General features: G+C 42.0%; 1 protein-coding gene across 1 annotated transcript in view; it reads right to left on the bottom strand.

The window, feature by feature from the left end:
* The window catches only part of LOC120786325 (glutamate receptor ionotropic, NMDA 2D-like), a 119,032-nt gene extending 103,365 nt beyond the window's left edge, over nucleotides 1-15,667 (bottom strand). The window contains exons 1-4 of the mRNA XM_040121729.1: nucleotides 15,441-15,667; nucleotides 14,632-14,707; nucleotides 13,437-13,574; nucleotides 7,949-8,215 (exon numbers count right to left, since the gene is read on the bottom strand). Of these exons, the coding sequence (XP_039977663.1) occupies nucleotides 7,949-8,215; nucleotides 13,437-13,517 (348 nt within the window). The 5' untranslated portion in view covers nucleotides 13,518-13,574; nucleotides 14,632-14,707; nucleotides 15,441-15,667. The remainder of the gene's footprint in view (nucleotides 1-7,948; nucleotides 8,216-13,436; nucleotides 13,575-14,631; nucleotides 14,708-15,440) is intronic.
* Between the last annotated feature and the right edge of the window lie 4,579 nt (nucleotides 15,668-20,246).

Here is a 20,246-nt window from a genome sequence, read left to right as displayed (position 1 = left end):
GGATGTTAAACTGTTGATCCGTGTTGCCTGAGTTTATTTTAGCACATAAGATATTGGAGAAATAGTACTGATATCAAATGGACTGCTAGCCTCCTGTTAGGTTATAAATGCGGCCCGAGATGCTCTGTATGTTCAGTGAAATGAAAATGTAATAGCATGTGTCTTAGACTGCACCATACTGTATATTACTGTTGGTCTATGTTGCCTAACTGATCTTTGTTTTTGGCATCTAAAATAAGAAACACTGACAATCATTACAATGTCAAGGATGAAATGAGAAACCTTTGGACTTATTTCCATCATTGTTCTTGCCGAAACATTTCGGATTTTTTATTTCCTCAGTTCGTAAGGGGCTTTTTTTTGTTTTTTTTGTTATGGCCATTATTGCAAAAAAAGTGACCAAAATGTTCTGAATGTATGGGAAATAAAACAGATATTTGTTGACCTTTAAAGTTTATAATGTCTATTAATTGATTCACTCATCTACCAAAATCCATTTGAACTGAAACATTTTCAAATGGTTCTCACGGCAATTATTGGTATATGTGATTATTAATTTAGATTAATTAATCACAAAGCATGTAATTAATTAATGGGATTGCTATTTTAAACTTCTTGACAGCCTTATTAAGACAAATTGAGAGTAAAAAATGTGAAAGTAGTTGAGGGTGAGACAGAGGAAAGAGGCTGCAGTGTGTGTGTGTGTGTGTGTGTGTACTTGCACTTCTATCTTTGTTAGGACCAGTTTGAGCTTCAGACCTTGGGAGTGAAAGGACATTTTGGCCAAGATCTCACAACTTCAAAGGGCTGTTTGAGGCTTAAGACTTGCTTTAGGGTTGAAGTTACAATTAGGTTTAGGATTTGGGGTTAGGGAATGCATTATGTCAGTGATGGGTCCCCGTGAAGATGGTAAAAGAAGGATGTGTGTGTGTGTGTGTGTGTGTGTGTGTGTGTGTGTGTGTGTGTGTGTGTGTGTGTGTGTGTGTGTGTGTGTGTGTGTGTGTGTGTGTGTTGATGCTGAGGGTACTTAAGATGATTACACAGAGGAACCACTTGAGGAAAATTTGCACTACAGTTTTGTAAGACAATTGATGAGGTTATAAAACTAAAATTATTCAAAGCCCAAATGTGAAATGCTTTACTAAACACTCTACAGCAAGCGTGTTGTGCGTGCTGCACATTCACCCCCCGTTACCCATGTTGGGGAAGACGGCGGGATGACGCCAATCCCTCCCAATCAGCTGGCAGGAGATGGGATCAGGGTCGGCGTTAGGACCACGCTAACGCTCAATCCCTGTCAATCACATCCTCCGAGCAGTCGGGGTATATTTAGACCTCTTCACATATAGCAGCGGCACTTCATGGGCTTGAACTTTGTCATTCTATATGTTTGAAATAGAGATGATCCAGTCTGTCAAAATGTTTTCCCCCTCTCATCCTTGGAAGAGGGAGTTGGGTTCCCTGCCTTCTGCCATCCTTCAGAGAGAGCCGTAATTTGTCATAATTTCATGCCATCAATCATTTTGTTAGCATAGATGTCTCATTTTTCAAGTGTTGGACACCTTATTTTGGAGGGAAAAAAAAATTAATTTAGATCCCCCTGCATCTTCATATTTTAAATCGAGACAGAGCTTAACAGCATCAGTATACAGGTTGAATTGAAAAGAGGTCTCTATCCAAAATGGGGAATATCCACACACAAAAATATTCTTCATTTAGTAGAGAACCAGGATTTAATTTGATTTAATTTAACTTTTATGTCACTAGTTATTTTTGCTGGACCCAGTGCCTTTTTTTTTCTTCCATCAGATGGTTATTTATTTCCACAATGGAACAGCCAATCATATAACTTAAAGCTGCACCTAATCAAAATATTAACATCACCAGTGGATCAAATGATTATCTGTAATGTGACAAGGGTCACTCGTAGTGACAATCCAACAGTGACTTTTCTCCCATCTTCGTAGTACCCCTGAGCTCTGCGAAACGTTTTAGCATCTATCAGCTCGTTGTCTTGGCTTTACACGCAACTTTCCTGTTTGGTTCTTTCTCACCACTCTCATCAACTCCAGTAGCACGAAGCAGCTTTTATTAGCAAACAAGCTCTGATGAACCCACAGTACGCCACATGCCCAGCACCGAACAGAAGATGAACAAAGTTAGCAACTAGCGGGTAAAGCAAGTGGTGCATTTGGCTTCTGAACGGCCAGGTATTTCCCTCAGGAGTTAGTGGAGACCAAACCGGAGCTAAAAGGAGAGTTAATATTGGGCTGGAACGTGTTTGTAGCACTGCTATTGAATGTCTGGTCAGATTCACAATCTTGCTCACTCGTTCTTTGATCATAAAATCAAAATCAAAATCCAAAATGTAATAACTGACACACGTTCCGGTACAGACTGATTTGCATTACAGTGCAGAATTCAGCTCAGCGGAGAAGAGCCAATATGAACACATCAGATGCTGTGAAGCTGGAGGTTAATCACTGAAACCAGCTCAGGTGATGGTCAGAGCTGCACCCCGGCTCAAAATTTAAAAAAAAGCATCCGTTCTCCTGTAATTATAAACTTAAGCGATTCCGACACGTAGAGGAAGAACAACACACCTGCTAGCTTGCTTACCAGTCACAACACCACGGTGTGGATCATCAACTGATGCCTGCTGTATGCTAATTGGCGAACGCAAGCTTTGAAGTAAAATAAACGGCCCTTGCAGCACTATGGCCTTCCCAGTTCCTCCGAAATTATGCATCAAATAGACTGAAGATAAATAATTTTGTATTAGCTGCAAAAGAAAGTTGTCAGGTCGGCAAGGCAGACTCGTGTTTAGCGAGGGGCAGAGGAACTTTAAATGGGCGCTGGAGGCTAATTTTAATTTCAGGTGTAAGTTAAATACAGATCGTTCGCACCCAGATACCATCTGTGTATGAGACATGCTAATGTATGATGAGAGAAGGAGAGAGGGACAGCAGCAGAAGAAAAGAGAGAATGATGGAGAAAGAGAGATGGAGCGGCAGAGAGAGCAGTAGAGAAAAGTCTCGGCTGGAAAGATTTCCCTCTGACTGAATTATACTCACATCACAGCACAGACGAGACTGAACCGAATTTAATCAGCGATTCCAACATCAAGAGTATGTACTGTAGGGTATGTGTGTGCGTGTGAGGATAGGATTTTAGCACACACTCACAGCGCAGGGCTTAGCCTGTCCACGAATATCATTCAGTGCTAAACCTGCACTATAATGTTACTAGGATACGTTACCAAAATAGTACCCTTTGGTTTTCCATCAAAGGACAGAGAATCATGGGAGGATTTTGTGGAAACTGGCATGCAGGCCCATTAGCAGCATTTCAAAACAGGCCGGTTTCAAGGCGTGAACAACGCTACACGCAGTAATGAAAAACCAAAGCCAAACTGTAATCCAAGGTTTTCTCACTTACCTTGGCTAAGGACTTCAAGCAACTCTCAACAGGACCCGCAGAGAGCGTGCCAACAAGACATAGGGTACATCTTATCCGTCCTAATTATCTCCATGTTTCCCTTACTCTCTTCTTTTCCCTGCATTTTAGTCCTTCCCACTTAAATACTGGAACTGGCCTTTCCATGGTGCATGTAGGTGAATTGCAGTTCTTTTATATTTATTTCAGGTATAACATCACCTTGCTTCATTGTAATTTGGAAAGGGAGTGCACTGGCTCATTTGAGAGCCTCTGCGACCTACGGTTACCCGTAGCACCCTTCTCTGAATAGATCCCAAGAGATGTGAGCGTGCATTGTTGCAGAAGTATACCTCAAGATTAAGATACAAGGTAGGAATACAAAACAAAAATACGAGGAAGAGGGAATCAAGGTAACACATTTCTAGTGAAATGAGACACTAAGCGTCTGAAACAATGTTAAGTGATGACAGCATCACACACGATCACCTGTAACGTGTTTTTTTTCCTTTGGGTTTGTATTTATATGGATAACATCAGGTATTGTGTGTGTGTGTGTGTGTGTGTGTGTGTGTGTGTGTGTGTGTGTCTGTGTACAGATCAGTCAAACCACAAAAAGTGGTCAGTAGGTGTGTTTTAGTTTTATTTTATATATAAAGAAAAAGGAATCATAACTGGGAATGATATTCGATTGTCCACACAGGTGCATGGCTGCTGTGTAGCGGTGATGCAGTTTCAAAGCAGCCCGATCAGCCGGTGTGTGCACCTGCTAACGGATTTCCATTACAGGGGTGTGTGGATCCGATAACATCATTTTGCATAGGACAATCTGGTTTTTCCTCCCTTAAGCTTCCTCGCTCATTGATCTTCGCTCTTTCAAAGCAGATCGAGGAGCATTAGAATGTGGTTTCTTTTACAGATCGATTTCTGGGTCACCTCAGAATCAAGGAGTGAGGAGACGGTACACAAGGCAAATGACATGTACCTACACACTTGCACTAAGGCCGCTTCCAACGCACCTAAGCGTTTATGGCGGTAAGGCAAATGCAGAAGCAATAAGCTAATTTTTCAAGGACACGTGCGAATATATTGCTGTTGAAAGTACTAAATTTAGATGGATAATACTGACCCTGTAACCTCGAAACACAATAAGCAGAGGGCAACATTTCAGTGAAAAAAAAAAAAATGGAGACAGTCCAAAAACTTGCCCTGTGCATCACTGACCATTGCTTAACATTGCTAGTGTGGAAGTGGACATTTTAGTGGGGGACATTTAGTAGTAGTTCAGCATCCACTGGAGTTGTTTAGCTACATACTTCTTGAAATTTGCCTGGATCCAGATTTTTTAAAATGCATTCACCCATCTCCCAAAATATCCCCCACCTGTACAAACTACTCAAAAAAAATACATCTGCAGCCCAGCAGAGAGATGACTCACTTCTTCACTATTCAACGTTTCATATCACTTTCATTACATTACATCATGTTCATCCTGGCCCTTTCGCTTTTGGTCTATTTTCCCCCTCTTTCTTTCTCCCTTTCATAGACTCCGTTTTAACAAAAGTCATTTACACTGAGAACGGTAAAATGATGAGAGTAAGGAATGATTGCAAATAAAAAGGGTACGGTGTGAAACAACGAGACGGAGGAGATATTGCTCATGTCCAAAGATGAGGTTTTGGGGAGAAGGAAGTGAAAAGATCCTGTGGCATCCAGAAACGCCATCCTCTATCAGATGTGTTAGGCCGTGGCTACCTCAGGTCAGATGATGTCCCTTCTGGTTTCACTGTCCATTGCCTCTGGACCATGTTGCTCTTCTGCAGCGGTTTAACAGCAGTGATGCAGAAAAAGAGTCATTTCTAAAACTTTTATGTTGTTAAGGCTGGAAAAGGTTTCGTGGCAATGGGTCACTGTACAGTCTTACTTCTAAAGTCATTTCAAAGCTGTACTTTTAAGGCTGCTAACCAAGACCCCACAAGACTCCACTTTATAATATTTAGCTTAAAAGAAGCTATCGGGGTCCTGAGTCCTGAAAAAACTGGTTGTGTAGCTAACGCTATGCTACCCGAGGGACACAGATGAACATTTAAAACTCTACACATAAACACCAACCTGGATTTGTTCACAAAAAGAAGTATTCTTTCTTTCTATCTCATGGTAATTTCTGTATTAATTTTGAGTTTTTGGCCATTGTAAACAACAACGTCAATAACCTTTAAACTCCCTTAGTCCTCCCTTCTCACTGGTCAGTTGTTGAAAACTGCTGTTGACAAGTACCCCCCAGAGAAGCTTAGCTGATTTGCTTGGATGTGCCGAAAAGGAAAAGAGGTCTGGCACTGGTGCTACGTTTTTACAGAAAGTAACAGTGCTGCTTGTTTGTTCATATAGCTTGAAATGATGTATGTTACATTGAAATGGTGACATGTTGATTTTAAAGTGCGTTGACAAGTACGTTTGGGTGGATTCATTTGTGATCTTGGCACTATAGACCGGCCTCTCTCTCTCTCACATATACACAATATATATAATATATCATATATATTATATATATATCATATATATATATATATATATATATATATATATATATATATATATATATAGAGAGAGAGAGAGAGAGAGAGAGAGAGAGAGAGAGAGAGAAAGGAAAGCAGCTTAGCGCAGAGATGAAACAGTTAAAGGCTGCAGTTATACTACAAAGCTCCCAGGTGTGTCTGATGGTGTGTGTGTAAATGGTCCCCCAGGATGTGAATGAATGAATAGTGTGTCCTCAGTCAACCTCCCCTGAAGAAGGTTTTTACTGTAAGCATGGGGCCAATTTTAATCACTGAGATGCTCTAGCTTTCCACAAAACATTTCCTCTGGTTAAAATGCCTGAAGAAGTAACTTATGATGACATTAAGTAACTGTAGCTGCAAAGCCACTGAGAGCATTGCAAATATATTGATCTGACAGAGTCGATTAACCTGGTATTGAGTTATTAGAGTCAAACTGAAATAAAATTGTGATTTTTTTATTTTTACACTACAGCCCAAAACCCAAGAGGGAGAAATTTGTATCTTGTATTTTCTTGTTTCATGAAGTCGTCACCTATCTGAGCATCAGAATGTCATAATTTATTTGCATGTAACCAATCAAATACGTTTTTCTAAACTGTATTTTGCAGAAAGCTAAACTCAACCGTCAATGTTCTCTGATTGGCTAATGGTTACACTGACCAAAGGTCAGACAAATTACAACCCATATTAGCTTTTAGCTCTTTTCTATCTTACAAACATGGACTTGTATTGTTTTAGACCTTAAGAAGCTACCAAATAGGACTGCAAGTATTATTCATTCTTTTCACAATTAAACAAATAATTCTTTGGTCTACAGAACGCCAGAAAAATGTGAAAAATCTCCATCATGATTTCTGAGAGCCCAAGGTGATGAAATCAAATTGCTTGTGTTGTCCAAACGACAGTCTAAAGCCCAAAGATATTCAATTCATTAAATGTAAGAAAAAGGAAAAGCAGCAAATTCTAACATTTGAGAAGCTGAAACCATTAAATTTTTGGCGTTTATACTTGAAAATTACCTTAAAAGAGTATTCCATTATCAAAGTACGTTCTGTTTTTTTATTTCAATGAACTAACCGATTAATCGACTACTTGTTGCACCAAGGTGCTTTACAAATGTCAGTCTTAAGGATAGAAAACTAAATAGCTGGTTACACTTAAAAATTTACTTGCGAATGTCAAGATTAGTCAGTTTAGATGCTTAATAGTGTGGTCCTTATTCCACAGCACCACTGCTAACAATAACACAGGCTCAGAGGCTAAAGGGGCATTTCTATTTAAAGTAATTTTTCTTCTAAGTCTTATAACGGTTTCCATTGTGATTTGACTTGTTTCAGAACTTTTCGCAAAACAATTCAATCAGTTTCGTAAGGGTCTTGTTACTTGGTTTGAAAACACATTACAGATTATTACTATTTATGTGTATGTTTAATAGCCCGTTCTTGTTGTGTTTCATCAAAGTCCTCTTACTGTCATAAAGAAAGGCTTGTCATTTTCACAATAGTGCCAGGATTTTGATTTATACACTTCCTACGCTCCAATACGTGCATGTTTCCACCATTTTGTTTTTGTAGATTTTTGTCGTGACTTTAAAAGGTGAAGCTAGCAGCTGACGGCAGGAGGTCACACTGACAGTGGAGGAGAGGATCTTTTTCTAAGCTAGAGATTGGCTGCATTCACCATATGTTTCTTCAGGGCTTGTGGAGCCTTTACAGAAGTCAGCTACCTGAGTCTCAGGCTGCAAATAAGTCATTTTAAGTTAAGACGACTCATCAAGATGAGTGACAGGAACACCGATTTCACAGGTTAGATATATTGAATGTTGTAGTTTTGAGAACAATTATAAGACTTGATATATGAGAAATTATTTTTACCCCTTGACAATGGCCTTCAGTTAGAAACGGCAATAAACTAAAGAAACAATCAAAACTGACATTTGTGTTTCCCTGCCTCACCTGGGCTTCATTGTCTTTGAGCAGCCGCTTGGTTCGCGCCCCACCGGGGTCGTCCGTCACATTAAGAATCACCACACTCTTCTTCTCCCAGCCGATGAACGAACCATCCGTCATACCCTCCACCATGGCCAGGAAGTCCTCGTAGCCATGGTGACGGGTGGTCACCACGGAGAAGGCGGTCCAGTCGTACTCTTCAAGCACCTCGAAGATGACCTCGAGTTGTAGCGAGGTGGAGCAGGTGAACTGGAGGTAGATGGAGCCGCTCTCCTGAAAGCACGGAGACAGAGAGCATGAAGCCACGAGTACATTTGGACATTTGGGTGGGTAAATGTTGCCCCTAAATACGTGTTTCAGTTTATAAGATATGGACAAAGGTGAAGATAGCCTGGAAAAAAAAAAAAAATATTGTTATCAGCTCTGACCCATCATATTTGTTGCCTCATTGGATGTATGCTGCGTTTCGAGATTTCATCATTTGCTTTGGTAGGTAGAGTGTTATCATAACCAATATAACCAATAAGCAAAATAAAACCCAAGTACTATTAAAACATAGATGTCCTTTAAGGTCAGTAAAAAAATCCAAAACCTATTGCTTGACAGGACGGAAACTCCAGTCTCCATCCAGCTTGAGACGTGAATCTGTCCATATGCGTTTCTGGTCAGCTAAATTTGAGCCCTCGTCGTCTACTCAGCTGCTTAACCTGACACCAACCTTACCCTAACCCCAACCAGTCTTTGCTACACCTACCTAACCTAACCCCCTCACCCTAACCACAGGGAGGAGAAGCCAAAGGGCACATCAATTTAACAGTGGGGGTTACACTGTTTGAAAGGGGAACTGACTTCGACCAAAGACAGTGGACTGCTGCTGCCTGCAAGGCAGGGGTCATATGACGAAAAGGCGTAGCTAAGCTAGCACTGGTGCTAGCGAGCTCATCTGTTGGCGTGTTTACTGCCGGACGACAGCCAAAATGTTGTGAGTTATTATTACAATTTTATCTAGTAGACTACAGTGACTGTGGGTTTAACGGTGTTTTTATTTGAATGAAACAATCGCTCAGCGCACAGATTTAAGTTGAATGATATTTCTCCAGCCACACAGTCTGAATAGAGCTGAAAAGACTTTTGCTAGGTGTAAGACCCAAACATTAAAGAAAAGAGGAAAAGCTCAAAACTCAAAATCTGACTAGCAGTTGAGATGACTATTCACAATGGATATAAAGGCATATTTTGAAGGGTAGTTGCTTCAGACCTTAGTTTGTTTCTTTCATAATCATATTTTTTACATTTGAAAATGTTTGCATTATTTGAATCACAATTTGACTAAAGTAAAATTGCCGCAGGTCAATTAACAAGCTTTACTGCATTTCTCCCTTCACTGTAGAGAGTCTTACTATTTTCCAAGGACAGCTGTGTTATGTGGCACTGTTTACCTCTCGAAGGGGCGGACAAGCTTTTATGGCTACGAAATGGTCGCCCACTGACGCCCTTGGCTAGTTCCCTCAGTCACATGACCCTCACCGTGCAGGTTGTAACGGACCGTCGGGAGTCTCCCAAAAGGCAAGTGATGCCTCTACTGGAGCCTTTAGCATTGACAGCAGATCAACACGCAATCAACCCACACATCTGCATTTTCATCACTGGCTGCATATTCTTTACACTGAGCAGCACCACGACAACGGAGCTGTAACAAACCTGAAATATTCTTATTTGAAAATGGAATACTTTTATCTGAGAATGTATTTTCCGTTGTGTGGATCTACGCTGACCACACCCTCACTATCTCCATCTTGCTACTTAAACATTTTCCTGCACTGGCACTGAACGCTGATTTTCACTATGAATTGCACACTGCATTAATTCACGAACTGTAATTTCAACAGATCCTGGACTGGTGGTTGCGTACTGCCGTTATGTAAGAGTGTGAGTGTATCCAGATAGTAGCCAAGTAAGCTAGTTCTTGCTGTTCTCATCCAGCTCGGTTCTTTTGTTTGCCTCCGAACACTCAGAGGAATAACACAGTGGCTGTCAAAAAAGTCCTTGGCATCTGAAAAAGGCTTTCAGTGTCAATGAAAGAAACAACGATTTCCTTCCTCTCTGCTGCTCCAGTTACATTTAATCTGGACAGATGACTCGCTCACTGTCTGAAAGAGGACTTCGTTTCTATTGGCTTTTCTTCTATTGTATCCTTCTTCCTATCTTTCTCTAACTAGAACAAAGGATCAGGATGGAAAAATCCATATAGGTTGAGAGTTGGAATGAATGTGAGCTTAGAGTTTGGAATAAAGCAAAGGTTTTTTCATGACAGTGTGCATCCTGTATGACTCTGCACTTTTATGACACTGTCCAAAGGTTTGAGCAGTGTTGTTAACAACTAATTATTTAGCTTTTTCTGAACATAAAACAAAGAGGCAGTGAGCATGTAATTTAATTAATCATCGAGACGCTGCATCTGTGCGTACATGTAGATGATCAAAAGAGGAAACTTCAGGGAATATCACGCCGCGTTCCCATGTCGACGGGGCTCACCCCAGGTTGTGCTGCACTGAACTAGGTCAAATATCAAACCGGCATCAGCCTGAGTTATGATGTAAGCCTGTCTGCTTTTCTTAACCCGGAGTGAGAGTGAAGCATACAGGGAACATGCCGGGAGTGTGCGGTTGGTGGTGTAGCATGAAACATAAAAAATCTTTAAGTGTCCCCTTGGAAGCTGGAGTTAAATACTCTACTAGCACTCTTGTCATGTGATCACTCACCGGAAACGATGAATGACTGATGTCGTGTCCCAAGTCACAGTTTTAGAAGCCATCAGCACTTGTGTCAACACACAAGGTTGATTGATTCTTGGCATGTATCAGGAGATATGCATGAATCAGGTTCCCCAAGGCAATTAAGAACAGATTAGTGTTTAGTTATAAAAATATTTTCTCAAATGCAGAGCTTACCCTGGGGGCAAAAATGGACACCACCTGTTCACCACCCTCCCCAGCAGGCAGGCACAGAACCATCCACACACGGACCAACAGGCGGAGAAACAGCTTTCACCCCCAAGCCGTGGACAAGCTGCTGAGCCCATAAACCCCCCCCTTCCAAAATAACTACCCCGACCTTAACTGCAATACTGTAGGTAAGTGCAATAACTCATTGTTTACGGCCATTTTACCTATTTATTATGCTATTATTATAGAATTTTTTATTACATTTTTATACACATATTTTTATGCTGCTGTATGGAGCGGATTTCTGCCGAGTTGTCTTTCGTTGTGTTTTGATATGCCATGACAATAAAGTCTCTCCCTCTCTCTCATTAGCTAACTTGCAGTAGCCTTTTCAAGGTTTAAATCAACCAATGAAAATACCAGTTTCTCCCCTGTGGATCAATAAAATCTTATCTTATCCTTTCTGAGTAAATTATTATTTACGTACATGTAGAGGCAGAAGCACATAGAGTTGTAGAAATGTAATCAAAGGGGCTTATCTGAGTCTAACAAGTGCAAAAGTAGTTCTGCCCCTCGTTCAAAGCAAACTCACCTCCCACCATAAACACAGCTGCTTTTGATAATGATATGTTCTGGTGCTGGCAGCTCAGTGCCAAGCTGAATGTGCTACATCAGCTGTTACCGTAGCTGAACTTACAGTCGTGTAAAATCACAGTAACCACATCGTTACTTCAAACAAATTGGCCAACTCATTAAATATCACACCTGTCAGGCTAAACGGCTTTGTTAGCTTGAGCTCCTTATTACTAATGCCTAAAACATTAACTTTTGTCACACACAAATTAGCCAGTTGGAGAGATGACACCCATTGATTTGGCATCGTTTAAAACAAGGTGAGACAGCAGTCAACTGGATCGTGAATTTTGCCACAGAAACTCTGCTTTTTGGTCCAGCCAGAATACAAAAATGATCAGAACATAAACGCTGATGTTGAGAAAATGAAAAAATATATTGATTGCCATGACTAATGCACCTTGTATGGTCTGTAGTACTCTGGATACACTCACAGTCTGCACTAAAAATGTCAAATTACGAGCACATGTCCTCTACTCGGTAAAGAGAACCAGTTCTGAACCCGGCAGAGTTTAGCAGCGCTGACAGTACTAGGGCAATTCTGACAAAATTTAATTTCCTCCTCTTCATTGCTGCTTCATGATGAGGTCAGAGCGGCACGTTCTCTGAAATGTTTAGAATCTAGAAAATAACTGTATCCTACAAGGGACTTCAATCTGGAAGAAATTACAGATTCTTCACTCTGCTCCATTTTCTGGTACCGGAACTATGAGATACAGCCCTCTGTTACAGATAGCGACTGTCCCATACATACATGTTACTCACAGGCCTACGGAATTTGTGACATCCAGAGCTGAAATGCACATTTTGGCGGGGAGAAACATCCGAGTTCTTTGCTTTGGCTTTATGGCCAGCAACTCTCTGGTGCAGTCTGACTGCTCTCATCAAACCTGTTTCCAAATGTAGCAGGCAGCTTGTTTCTGTCAACAGAGCTGTTATAAACCCACTGTTCACTTCCTTCCCAGCACCAAACAGCAGACAGACAAAGTTAGCAACTAGTCAGTGAGCACAGTGGAGCATTTAGCAGTGAAAGAGCCAAATATTACCCTCGGGACTCAGTTCAGACCAAAACAGAGCTAATAGGAGAGTTAATATGTGACTTACATGCATCAGGCAGCCAAAAACACAACCACAAATGGATGTTACTGTGACTCCTCATCAGCTGGTTGTGTACATTGACAACTATACACTAAGGGAATGTTGGGTCTCTGTAAATATAACTATAAAGAGTCCGGTCTAGACCTGCTCTACATGAAAAGTGCCCTGAGATAACCTCTTTTATGATTTGGCGCCATATAAATAAAACTGAATTGAAGTGGAACTGAATTGAAAAAGGTGATAAAATGTGAACGATGTGTTTGCAGCTTCATGTGCTGCCTCCAAAGTCTGTTAATGATGCTATAATTTTGAAGGCAATGTGTTATGCCTCATAGAACTGTCTTACTTTTTTGGAAATTTAATCAAATTAATGTAAAATCAAATTAAATATTAAATATAAATCAAAAACCATCTAAGAACACCATCTACTGATGGACTGCAGAGGACATGAGCCGCCACCCACTTCAGCAAAAGTAAAAGGGGCCGATGTCCAATTTTGACAGTAATTTACTGATTTAAAACATCATCCTATTCATGCCAGTATATCCCATAATGACTAGCTGCATTAGCCATGACTAAACTGTACACCTGTAAAAGTTAACTCCACTGAAACAATATTTCTAATTTGAATCTAAAATAAAGAAATTGCTGAAATCCAGACTCAGAACGGTTTCCGGGGTAAAGAAGTAGTTCTTCAGTCACTTCACTCATTATTTCTTATGCTCTGTGCCCCCCTTTCTAAGCCACAGACAGCCTTTGCTTTAGTCCAAATGAAATTAAAAGGGTTGATGACGCAACGTTAAGTAATCCGTTTCTACCTGTGGCTCTCGTCCCAGGCTGGCCCCTCCCCCTACAGCAACCACAGGAACCCCCGTCTGGGCGGAGACAAACTCCAGCATGGGGGCCAGAGGGGCGCGGTTTGGCGGCGGCGGTCGCTCTTCCTCAAACACCAAACCCTGGAAGTAGAAGAGAGGTTGCACAGGGAAACCTAGCACATCAGACAAAAGGCATTACATCAGCCTCATTGAGACAATTTCATAAGCTTCTCATCAGACGTTTAGTCATCAAAGCCGCCGTTTCTTTCATTCCTATGCACCAAACCCAGAGATTAAATTAAAGGCTTAACATGTGTGCAAAAGATACTTGAACAATGAGTATGTTCATATGCTGTTTTTAGTATACAGGATAACGGCTCATATTCTGGCAAAGACTTTATTTTTCTTCCCCTGCTAACAAATATCTTGATTGCTGAAGAAACCAAATATTTTCCAAAGCATTTTAGAGCTTTAATGAAGTAATGAAGCAACTGCTGGAGGCTTTTAATTCATGGGACTGCTTTGCTGCTCTGCTTGGCAATCAGTATTCACAGAGATAAAATCACAAATAAGTCCCCTGCAGTGGACTGGCTTCCTGTCGGGGGAAGAGCGCCCGTTGTACCTGTAGAGCTTTAGCTGCTTCACGCCACAGACACAACAGACAACCTCCGAGTTTATGGGCCAGTTCGGCTCCTGCACAGCTTAGTAAAAGGTGTCGCAGACACGCAACAGCCACACCTGTTTATTTTGTTTTGGGTTTTTCTTTTTGTAATTACCTTTTAAGAAAGTAATGTCAAAACCGTTAATGAATTCAGGATAAACGGAGGCAGTTCTGGCAATTTGCCATGACTTTATGTAATGATTCGAGGAGGGGTTGTAGTGATTCGATGCTGGCTTGATGACAGGGAAGCAAATTGAAGCTAAGTGTAGCAGACAGCTCAGTTGTCAAGTATTTGATATGCAAATTGGCTACAGACAGGACCTGGAAATAAGATAGCAAGTGTTACTTAAAAGAGTTAATATCATATTTGATCTAAGACTTTTACAACAAGACCCTTCCATTGTTCTGACATGGCAATATATCGAGAGACAGATTAGATAAACAGATACATTCATAATGTATAGTTCTATGAATGAATGGATGAATACATGAATGAGTAAATGAATCAAGAGTATAACATGTGGTGTGCTTAATTACCTCCGTCAGTATGATCACAAGCAGCTCTCAGAGATGAGGTTGCCAACTCAGATCTGCTCCCATCACAAGTGTCATACTATGAATGAATGAGTGAATGAACGATTAAAATGAACGAACTCTACAATGAACATGAATGAATGAACAGAGAATTTTCTGATTTCTGCAAAACACGACTGAATGAGCAAAGGAACAACACAAGAAAACCGTGCCAGCAGGCAACAACTTGTTAAAGGCCGGATAGAGTCAATGTGCATGTTTCCCAGCTAGAAGACTTTGGCATCTCGTCATTTCAGGCAGTTAAACTCTCGGGAAGAGCGGAACCTCAGCTTAAATCTAATATTGCAGTGAAATTCACAGAACATTTGGCAATGCTATGCAGAACTTTATGAAAGAACATGTGCGGCTAAGTGATAGCTGGTATTTAATAGTTTTTGAAAGTGAACCTTTTGGGAACTTAAGGTTCAGCCTGCGTCGTGGGCTGACGCATGTCAAAGTCAAGACATACCGTTGTACTCTTTCCTACTTTAGGTGCATGCGGGCCTTCAGAAAAGCAGCAGCTTCATCACATATGCTCCCCAGACTGGCACATTGCACCTTAACTACTTCTTCTGTCTGTTTAGTGGTGGGTGTTCGCAATCCTATGGCCCGCTGTTTGCTGCAGTTTTCAAACATTTGGATACACGTCTTGGAAATGTCATATTGTCCAAGAACATCTGTGAAACGCTGTCTAAACTTTGTGGGATAGTTATCCTATTCTTGAGAGTAGTCAGAGGTGTGCAGTGTTGGTAATGTATGTGCTGTACGTCTACCTGCAGTGGTGTGGTGGCCAGTAGCTCACACAGCTGCAGGAGCAGGCTGCCTGGGCTGCTCTCATTCACAGCCAGGTAGATGACGTTGGCCTGACCTGACGGTGTCATCACCGTCTCCCCCACAAGCGCCGCCAGCGACAGGGATGACAAGGAGGAGGAAAACGAGGCCATCGCAGCCACTCCTGCCAACGAAGCTGTATCCGTTACTCCCCTTCCTCCTCCTCCTCCTCCTCCTCCCGGACCGTTTCCCAGACCGGGCCCCAGCCCCGGCCCCGGCTCGCCGACCCCCGCACCTCCCGCCACCGCCGTCTCCGGGAGCAGGGAGGAGCCCGAGTGGACCACGGCGATGTTGACACCACCCGAGTCCCTCTCTCTCTCCCGGGGCCGGAGCAGCAGGGGGGGCGAGGGGCGTGCGGGCCCCGTGCAGGCCAGGACAGCCAATAGCAGTGAGAGGGTGGGCCTTGGGGCCACCATGGGGTAAAGGGGGGGCCAGTGGCAGCTGTCGGATGGGGTTTGACAGGTAAGACCAGGTGGGGTTGAGGGATTTTGGGACAGTGGGTGGTGTCTGTGGGGGGGAGGAGGGAGGGAGGAGAGGTGGGGGGAGGGTCGGCGGCTCACAGTGCTTCACCTGATGAGGAGAGGAGACGCTGGAGAGGAGACAGAGAGGAGAAACAGTGTCATCATGCTGCTGTCATAAGTCTTCTCTAGCCATAAGTAGTTTCTAACGCTCACTTCTTCTTCTCTGCCATATTATATGCGTGTCAGTGTTATCTCAAGTGAGACGGTTGATTTACATGGCCGTTATGAAGCACTTATTCTCCAGTAAACAATGTAAATAAATGACGCTCACTACACCAACTACTCATCCTTGTATTTATCTCTCCTGCTCGGACATCCCGTAAATCTGCAAACACAGAAAGGATTTCAGCAAAGCGGAAGCCGCGCACTCTTAATACTGTTTACATTCCTAATAATGAAAACCTGCTGACATTCAGGATTAAATGGGACAACATTAAAAGTTAACAGATAAAGAGTTCAGAAACTCCAGGGCGATTACCGTTTATCGCCAAATACGACACCTAGATCAAAAAGAGCATTTTGCGGCTTAGTACTCTAAATACATGGATGATATTGTACGTACAAGACAGGCGAAAGGTTTTCATTATCTCAGCTCCAATAGGTACCTGTAAACATCCTGGGTAACGCAGTTAAACTAAGTTTCGTTACCATGGCACATGTCCAATACTTAATATCCAGGCGCATGTCTTGCGTACTTTTCAGGTAGTACAAAACCGCAAAGTACAGTACATTATGTATGCCTGAACTAACACTGCCTTCAAATCCAATAGATAAAATACAAAAATTAGAAAATATATTTCCTTTGTTTCCCCACTTGGAGGGGGTATGACTTTACATGACATTTCTTTGTAAAATGATTCATTAGCAGTATATGCTTATGTGATTTCCTGCACATAAAGATAAGGCTGCTACAAACTGTGTCAGAATTCACTGTAGCTTGTTATCACCTTCCCCAGCCGGTCTTATTCACTTTCCAAGCCTAATTATTTCTCGTACACTAGCTGCACCAAAATATACTACAAAAATTAGCACATACTGTATACCCAGAGTACTGTGCGCTAGGCAGAGCGTAGTATGGAGTTCAGACAGAAGTCGGAAGGAGGGGGGGAAAAAAGAAGCATAGTATGCAGGTCAGGTCATTTCCTCAGAGACAGAAAGTTCGGAAGAGTGGTTTTCATTTGTAAGAAATGTTTTTGTCCCCCCCCCCCCGCAATCCAGCACAGACGGAGGTCTAAATTGCAGCATGCCAGCGTGTGGATGGGCCCAGAGGAACACAGGCAAGAGCAGGACCGTAGAGAACAAATGGTGAGTGCAAGCAGAAGAATGAAGCAGAGAAAGACCTGCAGGTGCCGAAAGGATAGAAGATGAACTAAGGGACGGACAGAGAGAGAGAGGGAGAGGATTAGTTAGAGGAGTGTAGATTCAACTGCAGCGGGTGGACAGATGCAGTGTTTGTTTGTAAGGGAGAGCAAGAGATTACAAAATGAGACCTGCATACATATGAGAGTGACGAGAGAGAGAGGAGAGGGCGAAAGGAAATTTTTTACGGAGCGTGAGTGCATATTTGTGTGTGCAAAAACGGGCATACAGTGCATCCGAATCTGAACGATGAGACACGCTTCAGTATACGTACGGCATATGATGATTTCTGGCAAACGGAAAGCAATTTGTGCACAATGTGTCAGAATATTCAAAAGCAGAGAAAATGAAATCACAATGGAGAAATTCCCCCCACAGCTGCCCTTCTGCTCTGTACTTTCACTGTGATTGCACAGGAATCCTGCTTGAAAATTGTTCCTGCTTGTTTCTTATCGTCATATTTCTCACTACCGGTGGCTTATAATGTTGATGATGCAACTACACGCGCTTTTAAGTCATTGTTCTTAGTAGCCCTAAGCTAAATGTGTAGAATATAAATGTTACAGACTAAGCCCTATTTTGATTAATAGATTCAGAGTCTAGATCACAACACACAGGAGTCAGTCAATGTAACCGTGCTCGTCGTTTGATCGTACTACAGTACTGTCAACCAGCAGGGCTAATGACTTCCGATGATTGTGATATATGAAAATACTTAACTGTAACTGCTTAATTCCTATTAAAAAAGAATTATCATCAGTCAATTTTCAAATAAAAAACATGTTTTATTTTGCAACTGTACCGGCAGTAAGCGTCATATGACAATAAATAAAACCAGCTGATGCAGGTGATGAAATCTTTTCTGAGAGCATTCTGAGAGATGACGGTGCCTCAGTGCCAGCAATACTGCTTGATGTAATGTGATTTGTAGGTGATCTCTGGGATGTGGAGTTGAGAAACATCGCCGCGGTGACACTAGCAGTAGCTAAAGAGGTCAAATAAAAATAATAATTAAAACAATATCCCAAAAACTTCCCCCCGCTGGGACAGGTACTGATCCTGTCTGCTTGTTTCAAGCTTTAACTCTGTTGACTTCTGACACCAGTGCTCTGCTGCACATGTGCAGATGACGAAAGAACTGAAAAGCTGTTTAATTTGGTAACTTTTTGTTTGACTTTTTCTACTGTGGACCCTTTAGACTGTGCAGTACGTGCTGCATTCTGGATCTGGTTTATATTAAGTCATGGCCATTTGCATGACACCACAATGGCAACTTCATGGTCAGCTCCATCGTGATCATGTGACGGTGATGTCAAGGTGCAGTGACCACACCCCGGGCACAGTCCGACATGCTGGAGCATAGTGAGAGCTTCAGCCACTGGAGGTCAGAAAAAACCACATTTCCAGCTGCTGTCAAGTTACTCTTTTACTGGGCAACCTGACCGGGTCCACGTTTATGTTTTTGGCAGCTGCGGTAGCCCAGAGGTTTACACACATTCACACATCTGGGCACTGCCCAGCACCTACACAAACATCCACTCGCTGTTAGCTGTTCAGAGTTAAGTATGTTGCTTGAGGGCATCTCAACAGAAATTGAGGGAGTGGAGGAAGCCCCCCCCACTCAGCTTATATGTTAGAGTAGTTTAATAACATTGTGTACACTGCGTTCAGCTGTACTGAAGAAATCTGATCCGTGTTCATGCAGCAGGCCCTCTAACGTTGTTTTATTAAAGTGTCCCTGTGCAGGGCACCAAAGCCCTTCCCTCCTCACTCACTGTTGGACGGGGAGCAGGGAGAGGGCTAAATGGCTGACTTACACACTACCCTTTGCCCATCCTAATGATTAAAGTCATCGGGATTGGCAAGCAATACAGATCACCTGAGGCTTTAGATACTTTTGAGTTATCCTGACCATGTCAGATTGCTGGGTCATACAATATAATAAATATTAGATACAGTGTTTATTTTTATGTTAAAGCTGAAAGTATGTTTCAATAGGCCGTTGCCCTTTGGAGGTGCTGGGGGGAGCTGCAGCTCCGAAAGGGTACGTGGCCAAGCATATCAGCATGTGTCAGGCTGTAATGGCCACGCGGCGCACCTGCATGCATGCGGCGTTGCTAGTCAGCCGATAGCCACGTGGCGAGGGAATACGCCAGCGATTGTGAGGCATGAAAGAAAACAGCTGATGCTAGCCTGACTTCAGTGCCCTGCCTGAACTAGTGCTACGCACCATTTGTGAGCTTGTCTCGTCACCTGCCATTTAGCGAACTCACGGGCACAATGTGGACACATTGGTTAATGCAAATTTACTTTACCCTCATTTTTCTAATTTTTATTTTGGAATTAATGCTTAATGCATCATGACCAGAAGAACAGAGGGAGCCAGAACAATGGAGTAATGACAAATAGACAAGAAAATTAACAAAATGTTAATGTACTAGTCTCGGTACAATGATAATATTGGGTAATATTTTAAAAGGATTTTTTTTTTTTAAGTGACAGATTTAAGCTTTAAGATACTATAATTACATACTTTAGAGTTTTGTGACCCGTGTCCTATAGGTTACTAGCCTTAATATCATCTCTTTCTCACAAATCTCACTTTGAGAAGGGTACAGTACATGCGGATCATCTCTTTCCTTGCATATTAAGGGGCATTCAGTGATGCACTACATTAGTGCATCACTGGTCTGCTAAAATGTCTGTGAGAATAAATAACATTTGCATATTTAACAGAAAAATCCTTCCTTAGATCCTTTTACACTGTCAAAATCCATCAGTTGGATGTGTTCAATATATTCAAGACGTTAATTAGTGTTGTAATTTCCCTTTTGGATTATCCACCTTCCCCTCAGAAAACTTAATCTC

Source organism: Xiphias gladius, chromosome 24 (assembly GCF_016859285.1).
Source record: "Xiphias gladius isolate SHS-SW01 ecotype Sanya breed wild chromosome 24, ASM1685928v1, whole genome shotgun sequence".
Classification (NCBI taxonomy): domain Eukaryota; kingdom Metazoa; phylum Chordata; class Actinopteri; order Istiophoriformes; family Xiphiidae; genus Xiphias; species Xiphias gladius.
The sequence above is the reverse complement of the archived record's forward strand: the minus strand, read 5'-3'. Positions and strand labels throughout refer to the sequence as shown.